The following is a 25,101-nucleotide window of genomic DNA, read 5'->3' on the forward strand; positions in this document are numbered from 1 at the left end:
AATCTGATAAATCAATCTCAGCAACAATTTGAAGTAGTTACATGATTTTAATTATATGACTATAACTTGGAATTTTCAAAAATTTTCTAAGCAGTTAACAGTTACTTTCCAATGAAAACTGTTTCATTAAGTTTGTCAACATTTCACTCAATTTCAATATTAGCATCCTTTTTTAAAAGACCCCAGCCCACATATATTTCATATAACAGACCTAACAACACAAACTTCTTAAAAAAAATTGCATAAAGTGCTCATCTCCAAAAGCACTTTAAAGTTTTTTTTTCAGTTTAAGGAATCTCAAATTATAGACCCACTCTAACCTGATATGCTAATTATAAAAGTAATAGTGCTCTGTGAAGAAAATTTAGCAACCTGAGAATAAAAGCAAAGGACAACCCCCAATTCCTTTTTCATAGATACTAGTATAAACATTTTGTTGTAGGTCTTAAAGTGTCTTTATCTGACTCACTATACTATGTAACACATATACACCAGTGTGTGTACATATAACTTTTTAAAATTAAAATGGTGTATTATATTTGTAGAACCATATAGGCAGACATAGTAGATATTCCCTTACATGAGAACAGAAGCTATTAAGAAACAACAGGAGGCGGGGGTGATGGGATGGGTGAAAAAGGTGAAAGGGATTAAGATGTACAAACTGCCAGTTATAAAGACAGACACAGGAATATAAAGAACAGCATGGGGAATATAGTCAATAATACTGTAATAACTATGTATCTTGTCAGATAAGCACTAGACTTATCAGGGCTTGGTGATCATTTTGTAAGGTATATAAATGGCTAATCACTATGTTGCAAACCTTAAACTAATGTAACATTGTATGTCAACTGTAACTGAAAAATAAAGAAAAAACAACAGAAACTTTCCTTTCCCATTGCAATTAAATAGCACCTGACTCCGACCTACAATAAAGGGCTATCTGCTGTGTTTCTTCTCATTCCCCGCCAAGTTTCCAAATCCTTTTCTGATTTCTGATTTTCATTTCACCCCAGGGTGGTACAAGTATGGGTGCCCAGTGGTAGGATCATTGTTAGCAAAACAGAAGGGAAAAAAAAGAGGATGAGCCCCTGGGAAACTCTGGTTCCCTGCTGCCACTCTTCCAGCCTTATACCATTTCTCACCACTGTGAGAGGATCTACCCTGCTTTTTACCTCAAGATCCTGGCCCTGCCTTAACTCTTACGAAGAACAATCAGAATCTAGGTTTTGCTAAAATGAAGCTGATCTTTATAGTCACGAGTGAACCCAAATACCCAGATGTCAGCAATCATTTTGAACCTGTTACTTTATAGCTCTATGTGAACAAGAAAACGTCAAGTCTCTATAGAATTTTTAACTTTCATATAATACTAAGTGGTTCTAAGTCAAGATTAAATAATATTCCTGCTTATCCACTTACCATTAACTTATACAACTTCTAAGAATCTTAGTATAAAAGACTATGATTTGCTAATTACTACACCATTAAAAATATTAAACTAGAAACTATGAAAAGTCAGAAGTTTGTATCTGATTATTAGACCAACTTATAACACATGACACTTAATAGACATCCACTTATGCAGAACCCAGGCTCAGTATTCAGTCATAAAATTAGTTGAAGTTCTTGCCCATCTGGAACTTATTATCCTATAGCATAGAGAGATAAAAGCAGAAGTGACAGATGGAAACACACATGTACTAAAATGCCAGAGAAAAAAAGACTCTTAGAATGATAAGACCTAAAGCTGACTGATCACTTCAGAGATACAGAAGAATTTTACTTTTAGAATGTTATCTTTATAGATAAAAAAGTTGACCAGGCAATAAAAAATTTCAACCCAGAATTCTGAAACTTCATTTGTGTAATTTTAGTTTTTACTTGAATTAATCAAATAACTAAAAACCACTGTCTTTTTAACAAAAATACTACTACAAAAGTAAGAGCAAACCTTTCCACTCTGACAGTGAGGTCCTCTGCAGGTCTCTGATTTGAACATCCATTATTCTCCTGAGATGGCGTGGCATGATCTAAACTTCCTCCTCCTTATTAAATAAAAAGAAAAAAATTGCATTTAATGCCGATTTTTAAAAGGTATAAATCTTCTGAGTTATAACATTTGTTAATCTTGTTTCTTATACATTACATATGTTCCCTAAGAAAGGTGCAGGAGATAAGAAATGAATTACTAATTCTGAAGTTTGGATCTGGACACAATAGTATATAAATAGGAAATAAGGCAGTTAACCAGTTGAAGGCCACCAACATAAAGGTCAGAGGGAAAACATGAAGAAATATAAATCTGACAAGAGGGAGTACAACAAAAGCAGAGTAAGCATGCCTGGCCAATGGATAGGCTTCACTCTAGAGCAACATTGTCCAATATCTATGTTGTCTAGTTACAGGAGCCACTAGCCACATGTGGCTATTGAGCACTTGATATAAAGCTAATACAGGTGAGAGACTATATTTTTAATAGTATTTTAATTAAAACAGCCACACGTGGCTGTGGCTATAGTACTCAACAGTGAAGCTCTAAAGGCAAAGTTTGATCCTGTGTATCAGTCTAGACTTACACTGGCCCGAAAGATGCTTCTGTAGACCAGAGGGATTCCTTAGAGAAGCTGCTTTTTGTATGTATCTACACTAGTATTCTTTTAAGAATTTCCTGAAGGATAGAATTTTGTCCTGGCCTGCTGCAGAAGACAGCTATAGTCTGGTACTTCTAGAACCTCTGCCATTTCCTTCTTTACCACTCACTAACAACTTGATTCCTCTTTACATTTTTGATCTTTGTATAAGCAAGAACTAAGGAGCAACAAAGTCTGCATTTAAGACCTATTCTGTCACTTCAGTAAATTAATCTCTCTGTGCCTCATCTGTGAAATGGGAATAGTAACTTCATAGAATTATTATGAGAAATGTGTTAAAAGAAGTAAAATGCTTAGGCTTTTATCAAGATTGGCCCATAATTAGCCTTTAGTTACCATAGCCAAAATGAAAATATTAGAATTACTAAGTGGAGCCAATGGTGCACATCTCTCCCTACCTTTACATTTACCTAGGCAGCTTGAAATCAGCCAGAGGAGTAGTATTTACACCCTGGAAAGTAGCGAACACTACAAATAAAAGCTTTTTCCCCCAAAGAGCCTTTGTTAAATATTTACCAGGACACCGCTGAATGAAACCCTTGGATAAGCTGATAAGCTATTTCATCCATAAAGTTATGTCTATATTCTGCATTTTCAAGTCATTTACAAAATGTTAAAGACAGAGAACTCTGTAGCATACCATTAGAAATCTTCCTCTATTTGACATCTATCCATTTTTCTTTATGAGTCATAAATCCATCTAACTATATTGTTATACAGCACTTTTTCAGCTTGTCCACAGGATGATACCTTTAAAAGTTTTAAATTTTTTGCTGTTATCAAGATATGAATATCCTTGGCATTCATTTATTTACTAAAGAAAAGTGATTAATTTCCTACTGAACACACACTTAGAAAAGTTTTGACTTACAATTTTTGACTTTATGATGGTGCAAAAGGAATAGTCAGTAGAAACCATACCTTAAATTTTGAATTTTGATCTCTTCCTGGGCTAGCGATATGCAGTTAAGTTACTGTCCTGTGATACTTGGCAGCAGCAGCCACCCACAGTTTCCAGTCAGACATGCAATCATGAGAGTAAACAACAAATACTCTATAGTATTCTGTGTTGACTGTGTTTTTTTGAAATTGTGCTCTGAGCATGTTTAAGGTAGGCTAGGCTAAGCTATGTTGTTCAGTAGGTTAAGGGTATTAAATGCATTTCCAACTTAGACATTTTCAACTTTGTCGAGACATAATCCCATAGTAAGTCAAGGAACATTTGTATTCAAAATCAAAAGGGAGTGAAAAATTTTGAAAATAATAGGTAAATGTAAAAGATAACTATTCTGCTACACACCTAAATGGACTACATTCATAAGAGTCCCCCAATCCTGTATGCATCAAGAATTTTTGTGACCTATGCATGTAAAAACCTTAAAATGAGACTACTGAGAAAGGATCTGAAAGCTGCTCTTCAAATATTCAAAACTTGTTATGCATAAGCAGCACTAAAGCAATGGAAAATTATAGGTCATCAAATTTCAGCTAAATATTCGGAAGAATTTTTCTAAAAACTAGGGCTTCAAAAACAGAATAGGCTTCTTAGACATGGTAATGCCTCTTCCTGTCATTAAATGTATTCAAATAGAGGCTTGATGATTATCTATCCAGGATGATGGAGTAGAATCATCTTTTAGGATGTGAATGTTCTAACTTCTTGATTTATCTAACCTAATGTTACTTAATACAAAGCTGTATTACATCAAACTCTGACCACGATTCCTAATACACAATATAAAATTTCTTTTGCCTTTTCTATCACATGCCCCCTTCAGTCACACCTCTATTTCTACAAGCTCTATTTTACAATTGCCTTTTAATTCTAATTTTAAAATTCTTAAATATGCATAGTATTTTATAGGTTAAAAAAATTCCAGATACATTAGTTCATTTGGACCTTTCAAAATCCTCTGGCTCGGACGAGATTTATAAAACTGCTGTCATAATGACAGTCCCTGAACCACAGCACAGTTACAGAAATTACAAATCAACTAGTCTGGACTGTTGCCTATTTGAGTTCAAAGGACATATTCACTGATTTTATCCTCTTCTGCCACTAAATGACACACATGCATATTTAAGACCATCCTTAAATTTTAAGTTAAATGATGAGGGGATAGTAAGCTATGGCCTTTAAAATAAAGTAAAGGCATACTTCCCCTGTACCCAAAAGAATACACTAAAAATTACCTGTTGCAGAATCTGACTGTGTATCAGAAGAAGTGGGTAATGTCTCACAAAGCTCTACATTTCTAGACTGAGAGTGTTCAGAAATGTTGTCGGGTTCAAATGAGGTGGATGGAGAAGACGCTGAACTTTCTGACTGACTGCCATTTGCCACTGATGTTTCACCTTTTAATGAGTGCATCTAGGGAGAAAACACATTAAAATTTAATTAACGGATGAGAATCTAAATTTACCATGGCAGATAAGACCGAAATATAAATCAAAAGGTACTCTATACTTTCTAAGTAAATCTGAACTATATAATCCTAAACATGGCAAAATCATATTATGAAATTCTACTGCAAGGTGACAAAAACATAAAAAGATTTTTAAAGTACATTGCTTTTCCTTCAAATTACAATTCAAGGGAAAAAGTTATAAGCTATATTAGCTGTGTGCCCAAAGTGGATATAAATGCGAAACTGAGTAAGGTCTTTAACCCATGTCAAGCAATATACCATTAGGTATCTTAATGTGACAGTAACTCTCCTGCTACACAGAGAGTGATGTGCATTATGTGGTTGGGTAAGGCAGGAAAAGAGAAGGGAAAATAAGGAGTCATTCAAGTATTAGGTACAGGCACTTCTAACTTCATACTGTTATTTTCAAAACCAGTCTAGGAAAAGGTTATTTACTACTTTCCAAGTTTAATGGCACGGCAAGTTCTCGAACATGCAGAGCAGCACCAAAAATATTCCAATGTCAAGTTCCTGACATATCATTTTCACGTTTATACAAAGAATAATTCTGTTCCTTCTCACCTGCCGGACTTTGTGAATTCGGGTCACAAGTTCATCTGCAGAAACACTTCCTGCTATTACTTCCAAGGGAATTCCACTGTCTCCAATAAAGAAACTGGATGGAACACACACTACAGGATCTGTACAGTTTAATTAAGTCTAACAATTAATGGGAAACGAGGGAATAATTTTATGAAACACAACTAATAAAGCAAATCATCTGTTAATTTCACAATATAATCAGCTAATGTTTACAAAATAATTGCAACTACTCCATCATTATGCCTGTAGTGCACATGTAAACTGACATGATCTATACTGCATAGCTGAGTGAACATCCACTACATTCCCCTCTATCATAACTTTTATATTTATCTTGCCTCTTGCCAGCTACTTCTAACATTCCAACCAAACTGCTCTATACTGCTTTCTAGATGTTCACAATTAAAAAAACTCTCTATGATTCCATTTGCTACAATGTATTGTTTCACAGGGCACTTAATAATATAAAGTTCCCTTAAACAAGAATGCATGAGTTCTAAATAAAAATGAGTGATTTGTAAATGTCATGAATTAACCAAGAGAAAGGTAAATCTTAAAGCAAAATATGTATAAAACCGATTCTCCACTGAAAGGATACAGATTTGTGAAAATTGTACGCAGGCTTCACTGTAAAACAAAATCAAACAGAAAGTCACTAGATGAATACAAATATTTCCCAAATAGTGAGTTGCTTTTATAAGAATTTACTGTACCAACTACAAGTATTTTTATGAACTACCCGTCAGCTGAAAAAAAAAAAAAAACCATGTAATTATTTCACAGATCTTTTTTGGTTTTATAATTTTCATATTAAAGAACTTTCTCTTGCACCCCACTAACTGGTAGCTGGATTTTGTGGTTAATACTCAAGTCAATATCTGCCATGCTGCTTCCTTAGCAGCAAGTATACCTGAATTTAATCTTAACTTGTTACAAGAAGGTATTAAAGTTGACGACTACTTATGCAAGCAATAATATACCTTGTAATAACAAAGGATTCAAAATAACCTAAATATCCAGCACTAAAAACTAATTATGCAATCATAAAGAAGAAAAACAGTACAAAAAATATGTCAACATGCTACCATTTTTGTAAAAAAAAAAAAAAAAGGGAGAAAAACAAATATAAATGTATTTTCTTGATTTAGTTGCCTCTAGAGAAGGGAACTGGTTAGCTAAGGACAGAGATGAGAGACTTTACACTATAATAAGAGATTATTGTACACACACTACAGGATCTGTATAGTTTAATTAACTATACAGCTCAACGCAGATGAGTAAATCTAAGAATTAATGCTTCCAAGAACTAAAATTTTGTTATTTTTTTAATATAAAACATGATTACCAAAAAAAATCTGAAAATAGTAAAGTATAAAAAAAATTACCAAGAAATCTACTCAGAAACAACCACTGTAAACTTCTGATGCGCTTCCTACCAATTTATTTTCAAAGCAAGCTATTTCCAAAATAGACACTAAAATGTTCCTAATTATGTAATTTTTTTATTATATAATAAATTTTACTTTTCATAATTTAAAAGACACACTAGATTCTACTAGCAGGCAGACCACAGTGAAACAAACATCAACCATCACTGTACACAGGTATCCTTGTATCCGCTAATAGAAATGTTTTTAAAAATGTTGCAAAATAAGTCTATATACAATCTCCAGAATTCTGAAAGTGTCATTTCTTCTACATTCCCAATAAAACCCAACATTCCTCCTGCAAGGTAATGGATAATATGATACAATATACATTAAAATGATGAGGTATTTTTAAAAAAATTATAGCTCAACAGTTCAGTAACTATTGTGAAGCAGACTGTACAATTTGCTTTATGAAGTTTTGGTTAATATTAAACATTTTAAAATAAAGTTTATAAACTTACAAGTAAATTTCTAAATATTTCAATCTTGACAGAAATTTTTGAACATTATTCATTCTGATATCATTAATATCAAAAGAACAGGAATGCCACTCTGCAATTAATAATGAATTAATGTTTCTAGGCATTGATCACTGATGGCTGCTGCTAACATCATAAAGAAAGATAACCAGGCATTATGTGCCTTCTAACTGAAGACATAGTCTGGGAGGAGGGGGAGAAATCAAAGCTGAATCTGTCAATTTACAGGAAATAAAAGAACAAACTAAAAAACACTAACAAGACTGGGATCAATAAAATACATACTTTAGGAAACTATAGAATAACTTGGTTTCTTCAAAAAATAAATTGCAAAGAAAAAGACACAGGGACATAGAGGGCAAGCCTATAGACTGAAAGACTTAAGACGGATCAACACATGACAATGTGTGGACCTTCATGGATCCTGATCCAAACTGTAATAAGTTAAATTTAAAAACTATGACTCTGATGAGACAATTAAAAATTTGAACACTGGTAGGTATTTGATATTAAGAAATTATTTTGTTTTTTAAGTATTACGGTTATGTCAAAAAATTAAGAATCCTTATCTTTCAGAGACATACTAAAATATTTATAGATGATGACTAAGATTTGTTTCAAAATTATATGGATGAGTGGAAATGGGTGGAGTTATAGATGAAATAAGACTACCATGAGATGATAATTTTCCAAGTAAGTTGACAAGTTCATAGGGGTTCATTACACTCCCTGTTACTTTTGTAACATTTTAAAGGGAAGGAGGAGAGATGGATTAACAAAACAAACTTGTGGCTTTCAGGTACTATGAGGGACCTATAAATGTCCTTATTTCTACTGAATCAAATGACTTCATTCCTAAAAATGGTATCCAAAAAAGTGGTCAATCTTTCAGAGATATTCAATGTATGATTTACAATTACTTCCTAGTTCTCAGAAACTAGGGACCACAGTTCTTTTGTATTCCTACTAGTAAACTAGGAGAACTTAAGTTTTTCAGCAAGATATAAAGATGAATTTGGAAAATAGCAATCTGAATTTAAGTCCCCAATATGCCTTGGACAAAAATCAATACTGTTATCATCTAAGAGCATCACCATAAACCACAACCAGACACTATGGTTATAATATTTTTTAAAAATAAAAGATTAAAACATAAGCAAACCTTTTGGTATCGATTTTAATAGCAACAAAACTGTTTGAAGATGCTTCTGTCACTTTCTCATCTTCCCAACTTGCAGCCATCTGTGTAGACTGCTCATCATCACCTATAAAACATTTTGAGGATTCTTATAACGTAAGGCCAGTATGTACTGATTCTTTTCCCTGGAAATCTGGAACTTCAAATAAAATGTAATTCCACAAATACTATTTTGTACCAAATTTGAAAACTGAATGTTTTCCTAAAAATAAAGTATGACTATATGCAGTTAACATAAAAATAAAAAACAAAATACGGCCATTCGGATTATACACAGCATTTTCTAAAAGACATCCAGATTATACAAATAGTATTCGCAGTAATTGTAAATCATGGGTAGAAATGTACAGTGACTATTTTGGCTTTTGTACACGATTTTATGTAGCACCTTTCTGTTGAGTTCAATGTCCTCTACGGCATAGCATTTTTTCTCCAGAATTCCTCCAAGGTAAATAGAGGCAGGTATATTCTGTTTGCAGTCTTGGACTTCCTTTTTATCACAAGCATGCTAATCATAAAAGTTATTCTGACCTGAAAAAATCTATGGTGATAGAATTCAGAATAGTGGCTACCTTGGTGGAGGTGCTACTGAATGGAAAGAGCATGAAGGAGTCTTCTAGGCTGCTGGAAATATTTACATCTTATTAGACGACGGTTAAACAGGTATATTCAGGTATAAAAATTCATCAAGCTGTTCACTTAATATATTTGACTTCATATAATGTATGTTATACCTCAATGACTAAATGTTTTATAAGTTATAACTATCAAGAGATTGTTTCCATTCTAGAACTGTAATGTCTAGATTTTGGCATAACCACTTATTGGTGGGCAGCGGGAAACTTACCTGAGTGTCACTGAAAAATATTTCTGAAGTTAGCAGAGCTAAGCAATTCCTCAAAGGTGAGTGACCTTTGCCGATGTACAAATAAGTTTTCGGGCCACATGTTTCATTTTACAAAAATGAGACCATTCTATACCTAGTCTTTTGTAAACTGCTTTCTTCCTATGGACACCCCTCTTCCCCAATTTTATCCAGCCTCAGCCTCCTCAATCTGTTATCGGTTCATAACTCCATCCTTTCAGTTCTCAGGCCAAAAACTTTAGTTATCCTTGACTACAGATGACTCTATCTCCAAAATACAGTTGACCCTTGAAGAACACAGGGGATGGTGTGCCCCAGCATGCAAACACACGTGCACGCACAGACACACACACACACACACACACACACACACACACACACACAGAGTAGAAAATCCACATATAACTTTTGACTACATATTTTTTGGGAAAAAAAAATCCACATATGGACCCATGCAATTCAAACTATGCTGCTGTTCAAGGGTCAACTGTATATCCAGAATGTAACTACTTCTTACCACTTTCACTGCTACCACCCTGATTCATGCTGCCACATCTCACCTGGTAATTATAACAGCCTCCTAAGTGGTCTCCCTGCTTAATCTATTCTTAACACAGAAACTTTACTTAAAAAAGTCAGGTCACATCAACTCTCTACTCAAAAATCCTACAATGGTTCCCTATTTTCTCTCAAATTAAAAGCCAAAGTTCTTCCAAAGCCCAGCTACCTCTCAGACCTCGTTTCCTTTTACTTTCTTGGTATTCCTTTCCCTTCTATTCTGCAAATATGAAAAGATACACTCACTTTAAGGTCTTTGTACTAGTTGTTTACCCTGCCTGGAATACTCTTCCCTTAGATATCTACATGGTTAACGCTCAACTACCTTAAGTCCTTGTTCAAATGCTATCTTCTCAATAAAGCCTTCCCTAATCACCATTTTTAAATTACACTTTCAATTATTCGCAAAAGTCCCTTCTTTCCTGCCTTTTTTTTAATGTAATATTTATCACCTTCTAATAGACAATATTTTTTACTTATTATGTTTACTGTTGTCTGTCTCCCTCTGCTAGAATGCAGGCTCTAGGAGGACAAGGACTGTTCTTTTTATTTATTGATATAATTCAAATAACTGTAACAGAACCTGGCATATGATAAGTAAGCGGGTGGCATGTAGCAGGCTCTCAATAACTATTTTATGGAATGAACAGCCAAATTTTTAGTATAATTAAGTATTTTGGCAATTCTTACAATACTTGACTAATATTGCACATGTGAGTGCATTCTGTGTGAGATAAGATCCAGGAATACCAGGAATAGGAACTTGAGAAATTTGGCCACGGAAAAGTAAACAGCGACTAGAATGCAAATGAAGACCGAGACCAAAAAAATAAAAATAAAAATCCATCAGCAGACTGATAGATGTTGAAGAAGCAAACATAGAAAAGTAGTGAGATCATTTTGAGCACCTCTTGAGACATCATGGGAAGCAGAAAAATGTAAAATTCCAAGTCAATGACAAGATCATCAATCTAGAAAACAGCTGTAAAGGAACTCTCTTACTACAAACACTTCTTAGAGAAGACTGTGAGACACGAGAGATCCTTTTTATTTATTCCTTCTTTCATACATTCACTACTTTATTCTACATTTACTTTGTGCTAGGCATTGGGCTATAAACTAAATATAAATTAAATAAATCACTGTCTGCCCTCAATGGAGCTTAAAATCTAAAGGTACAAAAAAAATGCTTGTTTCATAAATAACTATGTAGTAATAAATGCTGTGGAAAAACAACAGAACAGTGAGAAAAAATAATGAGACCTCTTTAGATTGCTCTGGGAAGTCTGCTCTGATACTTAAGGTTAAGAAAAAATAATGAGACCTCTTTAGATTGCTCTGGGAAGTCTGCTCTGATACTTAAGGTTAAGAAAAAATAATGAGACCTCTTTAGATTGCTCTGGGAAGTCTGCTCTGATACTTAAGGTTAAGACCAAAAGGATGAAAAGGTTTGAGCCACGCCAAGGGCCACAAGAATTCACTAAGCAGAAGGAATATAGGTGTAGGGAAAAGCCTGTGTGATTGGGAAAATCATGGAAAAGCCTGTGTGATTGGGAAAATCATGAACAATAGGGAGAAGACAAAATGAACTGAAGAGTTATAAAGTCAAAAATGATATCCACACTTAGGGTTTATTCAACTGGATGTAAGGCGGTGCCATTTACTTAGATGTAAAACACTGGGAGAGAAAAAACAGATTCAGGCAGTAAATATACTTTTAGGCTTGAGAATCCTGGGAAGCATTCAAGTAAGAATGTAGGTAGCTGGAAGTACGGATCTGCTACTCCTGAGGTTGGTGCTTTGCACTCCCTCACCTATGTTGTACCACCATATGGTTAGGGTCCCAGATCTAACATCCCCGCTAATAATGTCTGTCCATGATTCAGCCTGGTGTCAGCAGAAGCTGTTGACCAAGAGATGTAAGGTTAAATGGAATTACTTAACTCAACAAGAGCTATCTTATCATTACCAGTAGAATTATTAATAGCCAACTTCAGTACCTTTAGTTTCTTAGTTTTAATTAAATTATGAACTATGCCATGGAGTAGGTGGGCCTAAGATTTTAGGAGATTTTAGTGGTATCTGCAGTAGTCAAAGTGAAGGTACTTAAAGAGAACAGTAGAAAATCAGAAGAGTTGCAGACCCAAGTAGAGCCAATAACTCCAACCTAGAAAACTTCTACCAGTCAAAACCTAAAGGCTTTTATTGTCTATTTTAAACAAAAAAGACCGTAAATAGTCTGTCGAGGAAATTTTAGCCCCCTAGCAACACTAGTCAGTGAACTGACACCTTTCCTTCAGGATTCTTGTCAGATTATTCTATCCTCCAAACAAAATCAAAATCTTTTCAGTTTTATTTCTTTCAATTTACATAGCTATAATACTTTGAAAATCCTTGTTAATTTGTTGGCTGAACTAGCAGTAATCTCTCCAGTTTCCTAACATCAATCCTACTATATTCTTTAACTCATCCATGAAAATTTTACTAAATATGAACAACTTGCCTAAAATGTTTCCCATTTGAGTTGTTCTTATAGGAACTAAAGTATACAATTATGACCAGCTATACAGATATCTTTTAAATTTTCTACTTTGTTAGTATATTATTGTTGAGGTCTCAGACCTAAGAAAATCATGAGTTCTATCATGTATTCTTCAGACTTCTGAACAAAGATCTAGGCAACCTGTTAGTGCTGCAGTTTCATGACTCCACTGACTTCAAATTCCTGGAGTGACACTAATCCTATCTAGTCTTGGAAATTAACTTCCTAAAACTCTAGAAAAGCCAACAGTATTTTGAACTGGTCAAGGGACAGTTTACTTATCTGACAGATTGCTAATGGTCTTCTTGCAAACATTCAACAGTCACTGATATTCTAAAAGCATATAACATGTGCTCACCAGTAAAAAGTTAATTGAGGAATGCATACATACAATGCCCCAAGGATCTATAACTTTATTTTACTATTGTAATAATTAGCACTGTTTCCAAATGGATTTCTAAATGTTTGTTAATTAAATCTACCATTTCTTCTTTCAAATTAACTGATTAGCCCAACAGTGCCTTCTAGGAACATTTGGACATGATCAGTTGTGTTTTTTGTTTAAAAACATAGCTATCACAATCCTAGATTTCCTGATTTCTATACAATTTCAATAACTACATGAAGTCTACAATTGTATGATTTTTTTTCTTAAGAAACAAAAAAGACACTTTTTGAAGCTGCTTAAAAAAAGCCTGTCAAGCAAGATGTAAATCCTTTTTGCAACCCTGGTGCATGTCGCTTAACCACTGTGGACAGAAGCTTCCTTGACTATAAAATGGGGTAATAAAACCTGTTCTACCTACCACAAAAACCAACTGAAATATAACACAAATATAAAACATAAAATGTCATAAAACTATTATACTCTTAATAAGCATAGTACTTATCATTTAATTTCCCTTTTTTTTTTTTTTTAATTATTTAGGCGAGGCAACCTTCGGTTGACCTCAGATTGCAAGGACCTTGTCAGCTTACAATCCCTTATTTATTTTTTTTACGCCTGCAGCACCTGGTCTTCCTAGGTGGTCTCCCATCCAAGTACTAACCAGGTCCGACCCTGCTTAGCTTCCAGATCTGACAAGATATGGCTTGTTCAGGGTGGCATGGCCGCAAACTCCCTTTCCTTTTTAATTCACTTTTTTCCTTACAGGATTACAGCAGTTATTTATGTGAAATATAAACTGTAAAACAGCATAAGAGAGTATGAACTAACAAAACTCGTCTAAATTAACAGCATATGGCTAAAAATTTAGCATAACTTAAAACAATTATAAGTTTCAAATTTAATGTTAAATGAAATTCATCAATTTATTCATACTACCGTACATAAAGTTATATAGCTTTATGTAGTCTCCCAAGAGTCATGAGTTAAAAGTAAGTATAACGTTATTAAACACAAATAGTTGAAATAATACGCCTCAAATTAAAGTTATCACAAACACTGATTCGGTTCACGTAACGAGAATCAGCAAATCCGCAGAAGCACAGGTTTACTGTAAATCTAGAAGATTTTAGTTAATAAAACAAGGGAGTAATAAAATACGGAACAAATTAACCCACAGCAACCCAGGGTAAATGAGTTCATACACATTCTGAAAACTGCTGATTAGATTAGGAAGACAACAAAATGAACCAAAGACTGAACGGCTACTACTTCTAAACGGTGAAAAAGAATCAACTTGTTACAAAGCAATTATTCCACATTAGGCTCCCCCACCCCATCATTAAAAAGAATCAAACCGATATAAAGCTCAAGAGTTTGCGTTTCAGGAACATATGAACGCCAATAACCGTGAACATCAGATGATTTCTCTTTGTTGCTTACCAATGACACAGCTTTCTTCCTGATAGTCCACAACTAATTACGAACCCAACTGCCTGTCTAATGGCCTGTTCCTATCCCCATCTAAACACTAGAACTACACGCGGGCGTTAAAGTATCCCGAAGTGGGTTCTATGAGGGCTTCCAAGAGGGAGCTGTCGGGGGGGTCCGTCCTTTGGCGGCGCGGGTCAGAGGTTCGGCGAGCAGCACCCGGGCTGGGCAGCGAGGGCCTGCTCGACGCGTCCGTTTGTCTAGCGCAGAGAGGTGTCGGCAGGGCTCAGCGCGCTTTGGGGGCGAGGCTGAGACGGTGCCTCTTCCCGGGTACCGAGAGAAGTGGGAGGTGGGGATCAGGCCCGCTGTGCTTTCAACGGATGGGGGAAGCACCGAAAAGCTAGGGACGGGCAGTCCCGGCCTTTCGGTACACGAAGGAACGGCTGGGGCCTCCTGAGGTTGGAGGTAGGCCGGAGGGGGTGTCCCCGCCATATCTCGGGCCCCCACTCCTTTCACCTGCCACGAATACCACGAAGACCGCGCCGCTCCTCTTGGCCGACGCGATGGCGGCCGGAATGGCGCCCTGGAACCACAGCATCGCTCCACTCAGCTCAAGAGGCTCGCCCCGTGTGCTGTCGCCGCGGTCCCGGAGCTGGCCCCGCCCGCCCCTTGGCCAAGCCCCGCGGCCCCCGCAGTCCCAGCTGGGCGGTCCCTTCGCCTCCGGCTCCGCACAAGCGCGCAAAACCGTCAGCGGCCCCCTGAGACGCGCGCGAGGGCGAGGAGCGCCCCGCGTCACGTGACGCCACACGTCGCCGTCGGCGCCGTGCCCTAGTGCCTTGTCTCGTTGGCAAGTCGGTACGTGCGCACGCCCGCTGGCCTTAGGCCCGACAGTCCCGGAAGTGGAAGGAGGCATTGAGAAGGATGATTAACCACTACAGCGCGTCGGCGGCACCTCTGTGAGGCATGACGGGAATTGTAGTCTTTTCAGGCTTGTTCTTCATATTGTGGGAAATGTAACTGGTTTCCGGGCCGCGACCGAGGCTGTAGTGAGAGCCACTTCACAATCTGTAACGGAAAGAGGAGGATGTGGTGCTCACTACGGGGAGAGTCTGTCTTCTGCCTCTTTGAGACGTTAAATGTGGAGTAAATTGTCCCCGCTCCTAGTACAAGCCTGCTTAATGAGGGACGATGTAATTCTCTATTACGGTTGGTGGCCTTTGGTTTGTGATAGAGTTTGGTGTCTATCGGAATTCAATAGGCTTTGTAGGGTTTAGAGCGGGCCTTTAATTTCTCTTGAACTTAACAGCCTACCCTTGATGAAAGGACAGGATAAAAACCACGACAGTTACCTTTTGTGATACCCTACAGCCCATGTATCTGAATGGAGGTACTGGTAGAATGCAGACCTTGAGCAACTTTGTAGTCATTAGCTAGCGCTCATTCTAAAACCTCAAAATACTTAGCTATGCTGTTGCCACAGCTGTTCTCTAAAGTAACTCAAAAGCAGAATAGATAATGATTTGATTTATTTTGCAGCTACTTTCCATGATAATACAAAAGAGAATAATGATTTTGTTTACAATTTTAGGTGAGAATGGTCTATAACTACGATATGGCACTTTGTGATTGGTTGCAGTTAAAATCAAAACTGATTCATATTTAATACTTTTATGAAATTACATGGTCTGTAATAACTACTAGGTGAAGAGGCTTGTATTGTTTATTTAAAGTTGCATACACAATTTTTTTCTGGCTTTATGGAAATATAATAGATAATTGCTTGTATTTACATTATATAATTCAATAAATTTCTCAATTATAATTGGCATACAATATTAGTTTCAGTTGTACAGCATAGTGATTAGAGATCTATATAACTCTAATCACCCCACTAAATCTAGTATCCGTCGTCCCCTTAAATATTTATTGTATTAACTGTTTTCCTTATGCTACACTTTATGTCTCCATGTCTATTTTGTAACTATCCATTTGTACTTCTTAATCCCTTTGCCCTTTTTCACCATCCCCACCAACCTCCCCCCCATTTAGTAGCTCTCAAAATATTCTCTGTATCTTTGAGTTTGTTTCCATTTTTGTTGTTTATTTTGTTATTTAGATTCTACATGTATGTGAAATCATGTGATATTTGTCTTTATCGGACTTATTCAGCACAAAACTCTCTAGATCCATCAAGGCAATATCTTTTTTCATCCCCTTCTTTTTAGTCCGTGTGTCTTTTAATCTGAAATGAGTCTCTTGTAGGCAACATGTATAGGGGTCTTGTTTTCTTATCCATTCAGTCACCCTATCTTTTGGTTGGAGCACTTAATTCTTTTCCATTTGAGGTATTGTTGATAGGAATGTAGTTATTACCATTCCTTATTCATTTTTTTGATACATGATATTTCTTCTTAAAGTCCCCCCAACATTTCCTGTAATACTGGCTTGGTGTTAATAAATTCCCTTAGCTTATTTTTGTCTAGGAAGCTCTTTATCTGTCCTTCAGCTCTAAATGATAGCTTTGCTGGATAAAGAATTCTTAATTATAGATCCTGAGTTTTCATCACTTTGAATATTTTGTGCTAAGACCTTGTGTTCTACATAGTTTCTTTGAGAAATCAGCTGCCAGTCTTATGGGCGCCCTCTTGTAGGTGACTAACTGCTTTTCTCTTGCTGCTTTTAAGATTCTCTCTTTGTATTTAAACTTTGGCATTTTAATTTAATTATAATGTTTCTTGGTGTGGGCCTCTTTGGGTTCATGTTTTTGGGGACTCTCAGCTTCTTGGGGTTTTATGTCTGTGGGCGCCAGGCCTTACCGGCCCAAGATCTGGCTGTGATCCGAAGTCTGGCTGTTATCCAAGACCTGGCTGATCCAAAGCTGGCCCAAGGTCTGGCTGGCCCAAGGTCTGACCGGTCCAAGGTCTGGCTGTGATCCAGGCCCGCAGCTAGAAATAGGACCCCAGACTTAGAAAATATGTGAACATACTTCAGCTTATTGTATCACACATGTGTGGCTGAACGCCACTTTTTTACTCTGCTATGTGAGGAGCCTTGCAGTCCCCTGGAGAGCACAGAAGGAAAGAGCAAAGGGGAGAGAAGAAAGGGAGTACAGGAAAGGGGAGCAAGACTGCAAGCCCCGTGCGATAGACTGCACTCCCCAGTAGAACTGCACTTCCCAACAGAAGTGTACTCTGCACGATAAAGTTGGTGCCTGCCGTTTCATCTTCATGTCTGCCTCTTGTGCATTCATCCAGCTGGGCCTCACACCATCGAACTTTCCTTTCTGGGTCAGCAATACCCCTGACCCTGACAATGTCTATTTCCTTCACTAAGTTAGGGAAATTTTTCATCATTATTTCTTCAAATAACTATTCAACTTCTTGTTCTCCTTCAGATACCTCTGTGATCTAGATGTTTTTATACTTAATTTTGTCCCGAAGGCTCCTTAAATTATGATTATATTCTTGCCGTTCTGATTGGGTGTCCTTGGCTTCTTTATCCTCTATAACAGCAGTTCAATCCTCCTCTTTATCCACTCTGTTGGTTCCCTCTAATATACTCTTCATCTCAGATAATGTTCTTCATTTCTGATTGGTTCCTTTTTAGAATTTCCATTTCCGTTTTTATGTTTTTTTATGTCTCTGTTAATGTTCCATTGAGTTTATCTACACTTCCCATAAGTTCATTGAGCATCTTTATAACCAGTGTTTTGAACTCTGCATCTGTTAGGTTACTTGACTCCATTATTCCTGGATCTCTTTTCTGTTTTCTGCTTCTTTGTCTTCCTATTTTGGCTGCCTTTCTGTGTCTGTTTCTATGTACTAAGCAAAGCTCCTAAGTCTCCCAGTCTTATTAGCATGGCTTTGTGTAGTAGGTGTCCAGTGGCACGGTCCTGAGAAGGGTTCAGCTTCAGTTCAAGTTTAGCCCCAGCCTGTGCCCCTCTGGGGCCACCTGTTAAGATCCAGCAAGCAATCCACAGATGCTGTGCTTATAGTTGCCTCAAGAGACCACACCAGAAACCGAGACCAGCTGTTACCAGTGTGGAGCTTGGGGTTGGCTCGGTAAGGAGCACCAGACTCAGAGAGGATACAACTGGATGTGGCATGAATTGGGAGAATTTGGGCTGTGAATTGGGGGAGATGGAGTTTCAGGGAATCCTCTGGGCAAAATGACTTCTGTTATCCAGTTTGATGACAACTTAGCTATGGTGGTGCTGTGTCCTCACCCTGGGAGGGAGGAGGACTCACCAGAATAACAGTGGATACTGCTGGCACTTCTGCCCAGGAGAAAGCCTCGCCTCCATCCCTTGCTCCAACAATTCAGTGTCCCCCCTATAAGTCCCTGGTACCCCCAGAGCAGCCGACTCAGCGCTAGTGCTCAGAGTGAGCAAGTCCATCACCACAAAAGTCTGGTTGCAGACACGATCCCTTTAAGAGGGGTCAGAAGCTGCGGGCTGCCGCTCTTGTAGTCTCTGTTCCACTCAGCTGCTCGTGACCAGGCAGCTTCGTGTCTTCACCTCCTCGTACTTCCAACTGTTGCAGGTTGATTTCTTATTTCTCTCTCTAGTTGTAGTGCTTCTGTTCATCTAGATCCCAGGCGACTGTGCTTGCTGTTTGCTCCGTGTTTCTGTCACAACTTTGATGTTGCTATGTTTTGTTTTAGGTCACTAGTACCACCTTAGTAATGAGGGTATCTCCAAAGTACCACTCCAGACTTCAAACGCTACCTTTCTTCTCTCGCTTTCTCTCTCCTTCAGCGCATACACTATTATATTATACATTCTACATCAATTAAATTTCTCCAACAGTATAAGCATTTGACAATCTTTGCAGGATTAAGGAGGTACTACATGTGAAACTACCCCTTTCCTACAAATATTTAACCTAAAAATACCTAACAGATTGCATTCCAATTTTTATTTGCTTTTTTCAGTCAACCCTCTCATATAGTGTTATAAACTGAAACATAATACTGATTACAGACAGTTGCTCCTTATGTAGGATATAAGATGCTGTTCCTCAAGAATAATTCTTCCTGAGTTGATCTTCAACATCAACTTTAAATGGATTTCTTGAAATTCAATCAACTTATAAATTCTTTCATTAGAGCAATGTCTTTAATTATTCCTCATGTTAGAATTAAATATCGTAAGAATCATAGTCTTTTATTCATTCATCTAATGTTTATTTCTCTTTTACTGTGAGCTAGACATTGTATCTGGCATTGATAAGGAGGTGAGGCAGTCAAGCAAAGGCCCTGCCTTTGCGACTTTAAACTCTTCAAAAGAGGAAGGCAAACATTAAACAAGTGATTGTGAGTGATGATGAATGCTGCAAGAGGGGTAATTCTGAGTGCTTCAGAAGTGTGATGATGTGACCAAACAAGGATAGCTGGGTTGGAAAAGGCCTTTTTGAGAAAATGAAATGTCAGGAGAAATCAAGATAGGTGAAGGAGAAGCCTATTCTAGGTAGAAGGAACGACAATGTAAAGGCTGTGAGGCAAGTGAGAACAGTACATTTGAAAAACTAAAAAATATCCGTGCAGCTAGAACATAGAAAGGGGAGTGTAGCGCAAATGAGGCTAGAAAGATAAGCAAGGGTTAGATCATACAGGGCCTTGGAAGTCATGTTAAGGATTGCAGACATTTTTCTAAGAATTGTAGAAAGCCATCGAAAAGTTTTAAACAGAGGAGTTACATATAAAATTTGTGTTTTTAATATGCAGCTATGCTGCAGTTTAAATGGATTGGATTGGAAGTGAAACAGGTGGATGTGAAGAGACTGGTTAAGAGGCTTTGTTCATGTGTAAGGGAAATAGAGAAGTGAGGAGTATATTTGGAGGAAAATGGAACAGTGTGATGCCAAAAAAGCCAAGGGTAGCTAGAGAAATTTTGAGAAGAAGGGAATGAGAAGAAGCTGTGCTGCATGCTGCTGTTGGGTCAACTTAAACGAGATTTTTAAACGTCTGTTGTTTTTAGCAACATAGAGGTGCTTATCAACTTAGCAAGAGGGGTTTTGGTGGGTTACTCTGGGGGCAAGCCAGATGGCTTTGAAGGAAGCCAGATGGGTTGAGGGGTGAGAATGATAGAATAGAATATGGAAAGCCCTTGTGTCTATGATGACACAAGTCTTGTGAGATAATAACTGTCCTCATTGTTTAGGCTGCTGTAAGTTGAATATTGCTTCCTGTAATCACAGCCATTCTAAACAAGCTAGGATGGGATCCAGAGCACAGGCAGACAGAAAAGACACCCTTCTCATTTTAACAGGAACAAGAGAAGAAATGAAAAGTAATTTTGGACATAAATAAGTTCATAAGTTTCAAAACAGTAAGTTTTTATCTAAAGGCTGACCTTTTCCCTGTGAAAGAGAGGTCATTTGCTGAGAGTGATAGGGGAGGTAAGGAAATTGGCACCTTGAGAATAGGGGACAAAGTTTGAGATAATATCGATGAGTGTTGGGCAAGGACAGGGGTGAGAGATATAGAGTGCCCGGCAGTGCTGAGGGCCAGGTGAAACTAATGACCGTGAATTTGCCCAACGGTGTGATTTTCTCCAGTGATCACTCAATCCCTGAGGCACAGGCATTGAGAAAGTGGAGGCCTGGATTTATCCAGGGCTGTGGATGCTAGACAATGCGAGAAAGAACAAAGGAACAAGGGAATTTAGGATATCAGCAAGAGTAAGCAATGTGATGGAACATGGAATCTAAACTGAATGGGAGAGAAGTGAATGCAGAAAGAGGACAATGAATACAAAAAAGAGTGGAGGGGTGGCAATGGTTTGGAGGGCAAGTGCAGGCGAAAGACTGGTCAGCAATTTAGGACTTTAAAATGTTAAATATGGGGGTGGAGGAATAACAGTCAGGAAATATGAAAATTCCTGATTTCTTTGATTCTTGAGTTTTGAAGTGCGATATTGTCAAATTCAATTAGTCAGAACATAGTCCTTCCTGAATCAACACACCCTTCTTTTTTTCCATCACAGAGAGTGAAACTACAGTCTCTTTCCTTTACTCTGTGTGCAACCAGCCACAGCAATCTTTCAATTCTTCTGTATTATCTTAAATCCTTCTAATTTCAATGTAGTAGATTTGTGGCACTCCACCGAGAGCCCTGCTTCAGAACCAGGGTACTCGCTCACCCTGCTGCTGGAGCTTCGGTTGCTAAAGCCTCGAAGCTGTGTCATTCTCTGAGAGTTGCACTCAGTTGCACCCAGCACAAAGACCTAGGTCTTCTGCCTCATTTTGGCTCCAAATGGCCTCCTATCTCCAGCCTTCCCTGTGGGTCATCTTAGGCCTCTGTTACAACTGCATTTTACCAATATTATTACCAGCATTCTTCCTTCCCTATTAAACTTCCTGCAAGTAGATCTCAGTCTGTTTCTGTGAACCCAAATGAGACAGAACTCTAATCACTTGATTCATACAACTTTCCTATACTCTTACTGCCTTCTCTTCCAGTCCATCCCACAGAATGATGTCATATCCATCTTTCCCCCCAAATCGTTGTGTTGGTTCCTGCTTAAAAATCTTCACTGGCTCTGTAGTGCCTCCAAAAATAAAAATTCTGTAGCCAAACATTCAAAATCCTCTACAGTATGACTCCAACTTACTTTTTCAATGTTTACTTCTTCTACTTCCCCACCTGAGTTCTCTAGGCCAACCAAATTAATTTACTCTCTGTCTAGGCCATATTTCTCATGATCTCTATTTTTGTTTGCATCATGCCTCTTGCATGGAATTCTCTCCTTTCTGTCAGTCAACAAATATTTAGTAGATCAGGTGCTGGGAAAGAATTATAGGTTAGTTATTTGATGAGAGAAACTATTTTTGTCATGAAAAAGCTTGTCAGTGAGAGGGACCAGTACATAAATAGGTGACCATAATGTATTGGTTTGGGTGAAATGAAAGAACCATGTACAGGGTTTTGAAGAGAGGAAGGAAGGGACAGGGATGGCTTCCTAGAGGAATGGACCTGAATCACTGATGAAAAGTTAAGCTCCTTTTTACAGTCAGACCCTTAAAACAGAAGTTTGATTATCGGTGTGCAGCAGACAAACTATGAAATGAGTTATATCCTGTTCTCTCCCTTCTTATTATCACCCCTCAGTTCTAGAGATGAAAGACTTCCCATGAACTGGGCTCCCAGGCTTTATGGGCTTATTTGATACAAAAGAGTGGTTTCCTTGCAATGTGCTCTTCTTTGAAGGATCTTAGCTATCAGACCTGTTACCAGATCTAGAGGTAGTGAAGAGGAAGGTCAGGTTTCAGCTGGTATGTGTCTGACCATTGGAAGAATCCCCACCACAGCAGTGCAACTCACCTGCTTGACCCTAGTGTGAACTCAAAAAGTTTGGCTTCTTGCCATCAAAAACAGGTTATTCACAGTAGTTCTGGCCTGAGATGGGGAACCAACCTATTTGGCTGACATAAACCCTCTGGTCTTCCACCTCTCAAAATCTATCAGTTCTCTTCTGTAACCAATCACTATGTGCTGCTTCAGGTTTGATCAGTAGAGATCCTGCAGCTGTTTACCCACGACAGGACCTGTAACTCTGTTCACGTCTTGGCAGTGTGGGATATCTGATTTTTTGGTCCTGCATTCGTGCTGGAGCCCACAGACTGTATCTGGTCTCCTGCTGTTCTTGTTGGGCCTGCAAAAGGTTTTAGAAAAGTCACGTGCACTCTAGTCTGCCACAGCCCATCCTGCTTCAAAGCTTCACCCTTTTACTTACTTTCTGGCAATATCAAGTATTTGAGTTTGCCAACCCTGATGAATACATTCAGTTGGCATCAGAAAGACATAAGTATATAAAAAAACATTGGCTGGTATTTCACCAACCTGCTTGGTACCAGCTTCTGCCTAAGAACCTGAAAGACAATAGGTCAGATAAAATGGCGTATCTGGAGGAAGTACACATTTTCTCATGGTTATTTTATCCTGTGAATACTTTATTTTATACAGTTATTTAAATTTCTAGGTTTATGTCTTCTTTCCTCCAAAAGATAAAAAACAGCAACTCTACTTAGTCTTTTTTCCATCCCCCCAATGCCTTGTTGCCTTTGTGAATTGAATGACTTATTAGTGTCTAGAGGCCAAAGGCTTCTCACTACAAAGGCTCTATTTCAATTTGCACAGGTAAAAACCTATCAGAAACTGAATTCTTAACTCTGATCACTCAGATATATTCCCATGTTCATAAGAAGGTAAATGATTCAGAGCCAACTCTTTACAATTGCTTGAAAAATAAAAAATAAATAAAAGTGTATTTCTTACTAAAGCCAGATTGGTAATATCACTTTGAAATATGAAGTCCCACATCATGCTTTAAAAAAAAAAAAAAAAAGACTTTTGTTGTTGTTGTTCTGTAGAAGTTTGCACCTATGTACTACTAGAGGAAGCTATATGACTTAAATATTGCAAAGCCATTTATATAAAAAATATGTAGAGGAAAAATAATATTCTCTGTTCTTGTTTTTTCTTGAATGAAAGAGTAAAAAAATGTAAAAATAAGTAAATTGATTATACAAAGCATAATCATTCACCTATTGATCAACAATAGTTTAGTTACTATATAAGGCTTATGGATGCATGTAAAATTTAAAAAGGAGAAAAGAAAAACTTGAATATATTGTAAGCTTCACTCACAACAATTGAATTGTTATAGGTAGAGACAGGATGGCGTTCCTTTCTGGCTTCTATAGATCCAGGTGCACAACACAAATCAAAAATGTCAATTAGCACATTAGCATAGCAGTACCTTAGGGATTTTAAGCCCATGAACTCAGCCTGCCGGGTTCCTGTATACAGCCAACACTTAAACCAGCTCTGTGACCTTGGGAAAATTTCCTCACCTCTCTAACACTTCAGTTGCCTTACTTCTAAACTTGGATAATAATGGAACTTACCTTTTAGAGCTATTGTAATGATTAAATAGGGACCTTTATAAGTGCTCTGCGAGTTCTTGGCACATGGTACAGTTGATCCTTCCACAACGAGAAGGTTAGGGGCACTGACACCCCGCTCCTATTCCACGCAGTCAAAAATCCGCATATAATTTTTGATTCCCCAAAAAGTAACTGCAGTTATCCCTCGGTATCCACGGGAGGGGTGGGGGGGAGTGGGAGGGGTGGTCTCATGGTATCCAAATCAACTGATGTTCAAGTCCCTTACATAAAATGGCATAGAATGATTCTTACAGTCAGCTTTTACATCTGCAGATTCCCAACCATGGATCAATAGTACTGTCTTCCATCTGCGATTGGTTGAATCTACAGATATGAAACCAACATACAGAGGGAGGGCTGACTGTATATTTGTTGAAAAAATTTGCATATTAGTGGACCCCTGCAGCTCAAACCCGTGTCATTCAAGCGTCAACTGCAATCAACTGCTTTCGGAAATTTTAGGTGTTATTTCTGCCTGCCTGCTAAAACCGTGCTTAAACACACACACACGCACACGCACACACACACACACGCACATGCACACACACATACACACATACACACACCTTTTAGTATTGAAAGCATTCGACTCATCCAG

General features: G+C 37.7%; 1 protein-coding gene and 1 pseudogene across 2 annotated transcripts in view; both read right to left on the reverse strand.

The window, feature by feature from the left end:
- UBXN4 (UBX domain protein 4) overlaps nucleotides 1–15,324 on the reverse strand; it is a 32,682-nt gene extending 17,358 nt beyond the window's left edge. The window contains exons 1-6 of one of the 2 annotated variants that reach the window (XM_011354481.2): nucleotides 15,073–15,324; nucleotides 8,740–8,842; nucleotides 6,267–6,295; nucleotides 5,648–5,766; nucleotides 4,851–5,028; nucleotides 1,958–2,051 (exon numbers count right to left, since the gene is read on the reverse strand). In XM_011354481.2, coding sequence (XP_011352783.1) covers nucleotides 1,958–2,051; nucleotides 4,851–5,028; nucleotides 5,648–5,766; nucleotides 6,267–6,295; nucleotides 8,740–8,842; nucleotides 15,073–15,154 — 605 coding nt within the window. In that variant the 5' untranslated portion in view covers nucleotides 15,155–15,324. Of the gene's footprint in view, nucleotides 1–1,957; nucleotides 2,052–4,850; nucleotides 5,029–5,647; nucleotides 5,767–6,266; nucleotides 6,296–8,739; nucleotides 8,843–14,568; nucleotides 14,988–15,072 lie in introns of those variants that run through there. The other variant, XM_023527490.1, reaches the window with a different exon arrangement.
- On the reverse strand, nucleotides 13,741–13,858 carry LOC111736117 (annotated as a pseudogene).
- Nucleotides 15,325–25,101: the final 9,777 nt, after the last annotated feature.

The sequence above is a fragment of the Pteropus vampyrus genome, unplaced genomic scaffold, assembly GCF_000151845.1.
Source record: "Pteropus vampyrus isolate Shadow unplaced genomic scaffold, Pvam_2.0 Scaffold17, whole genome shotgun sequence".
In the NCBI taxonomy this organism is placed as follows: Eukaryota; Metazoa; Chordata; class Mammalia; order Chiroptera; family Pteropodidae; genus Pteropus; species Pteropus vampyrus.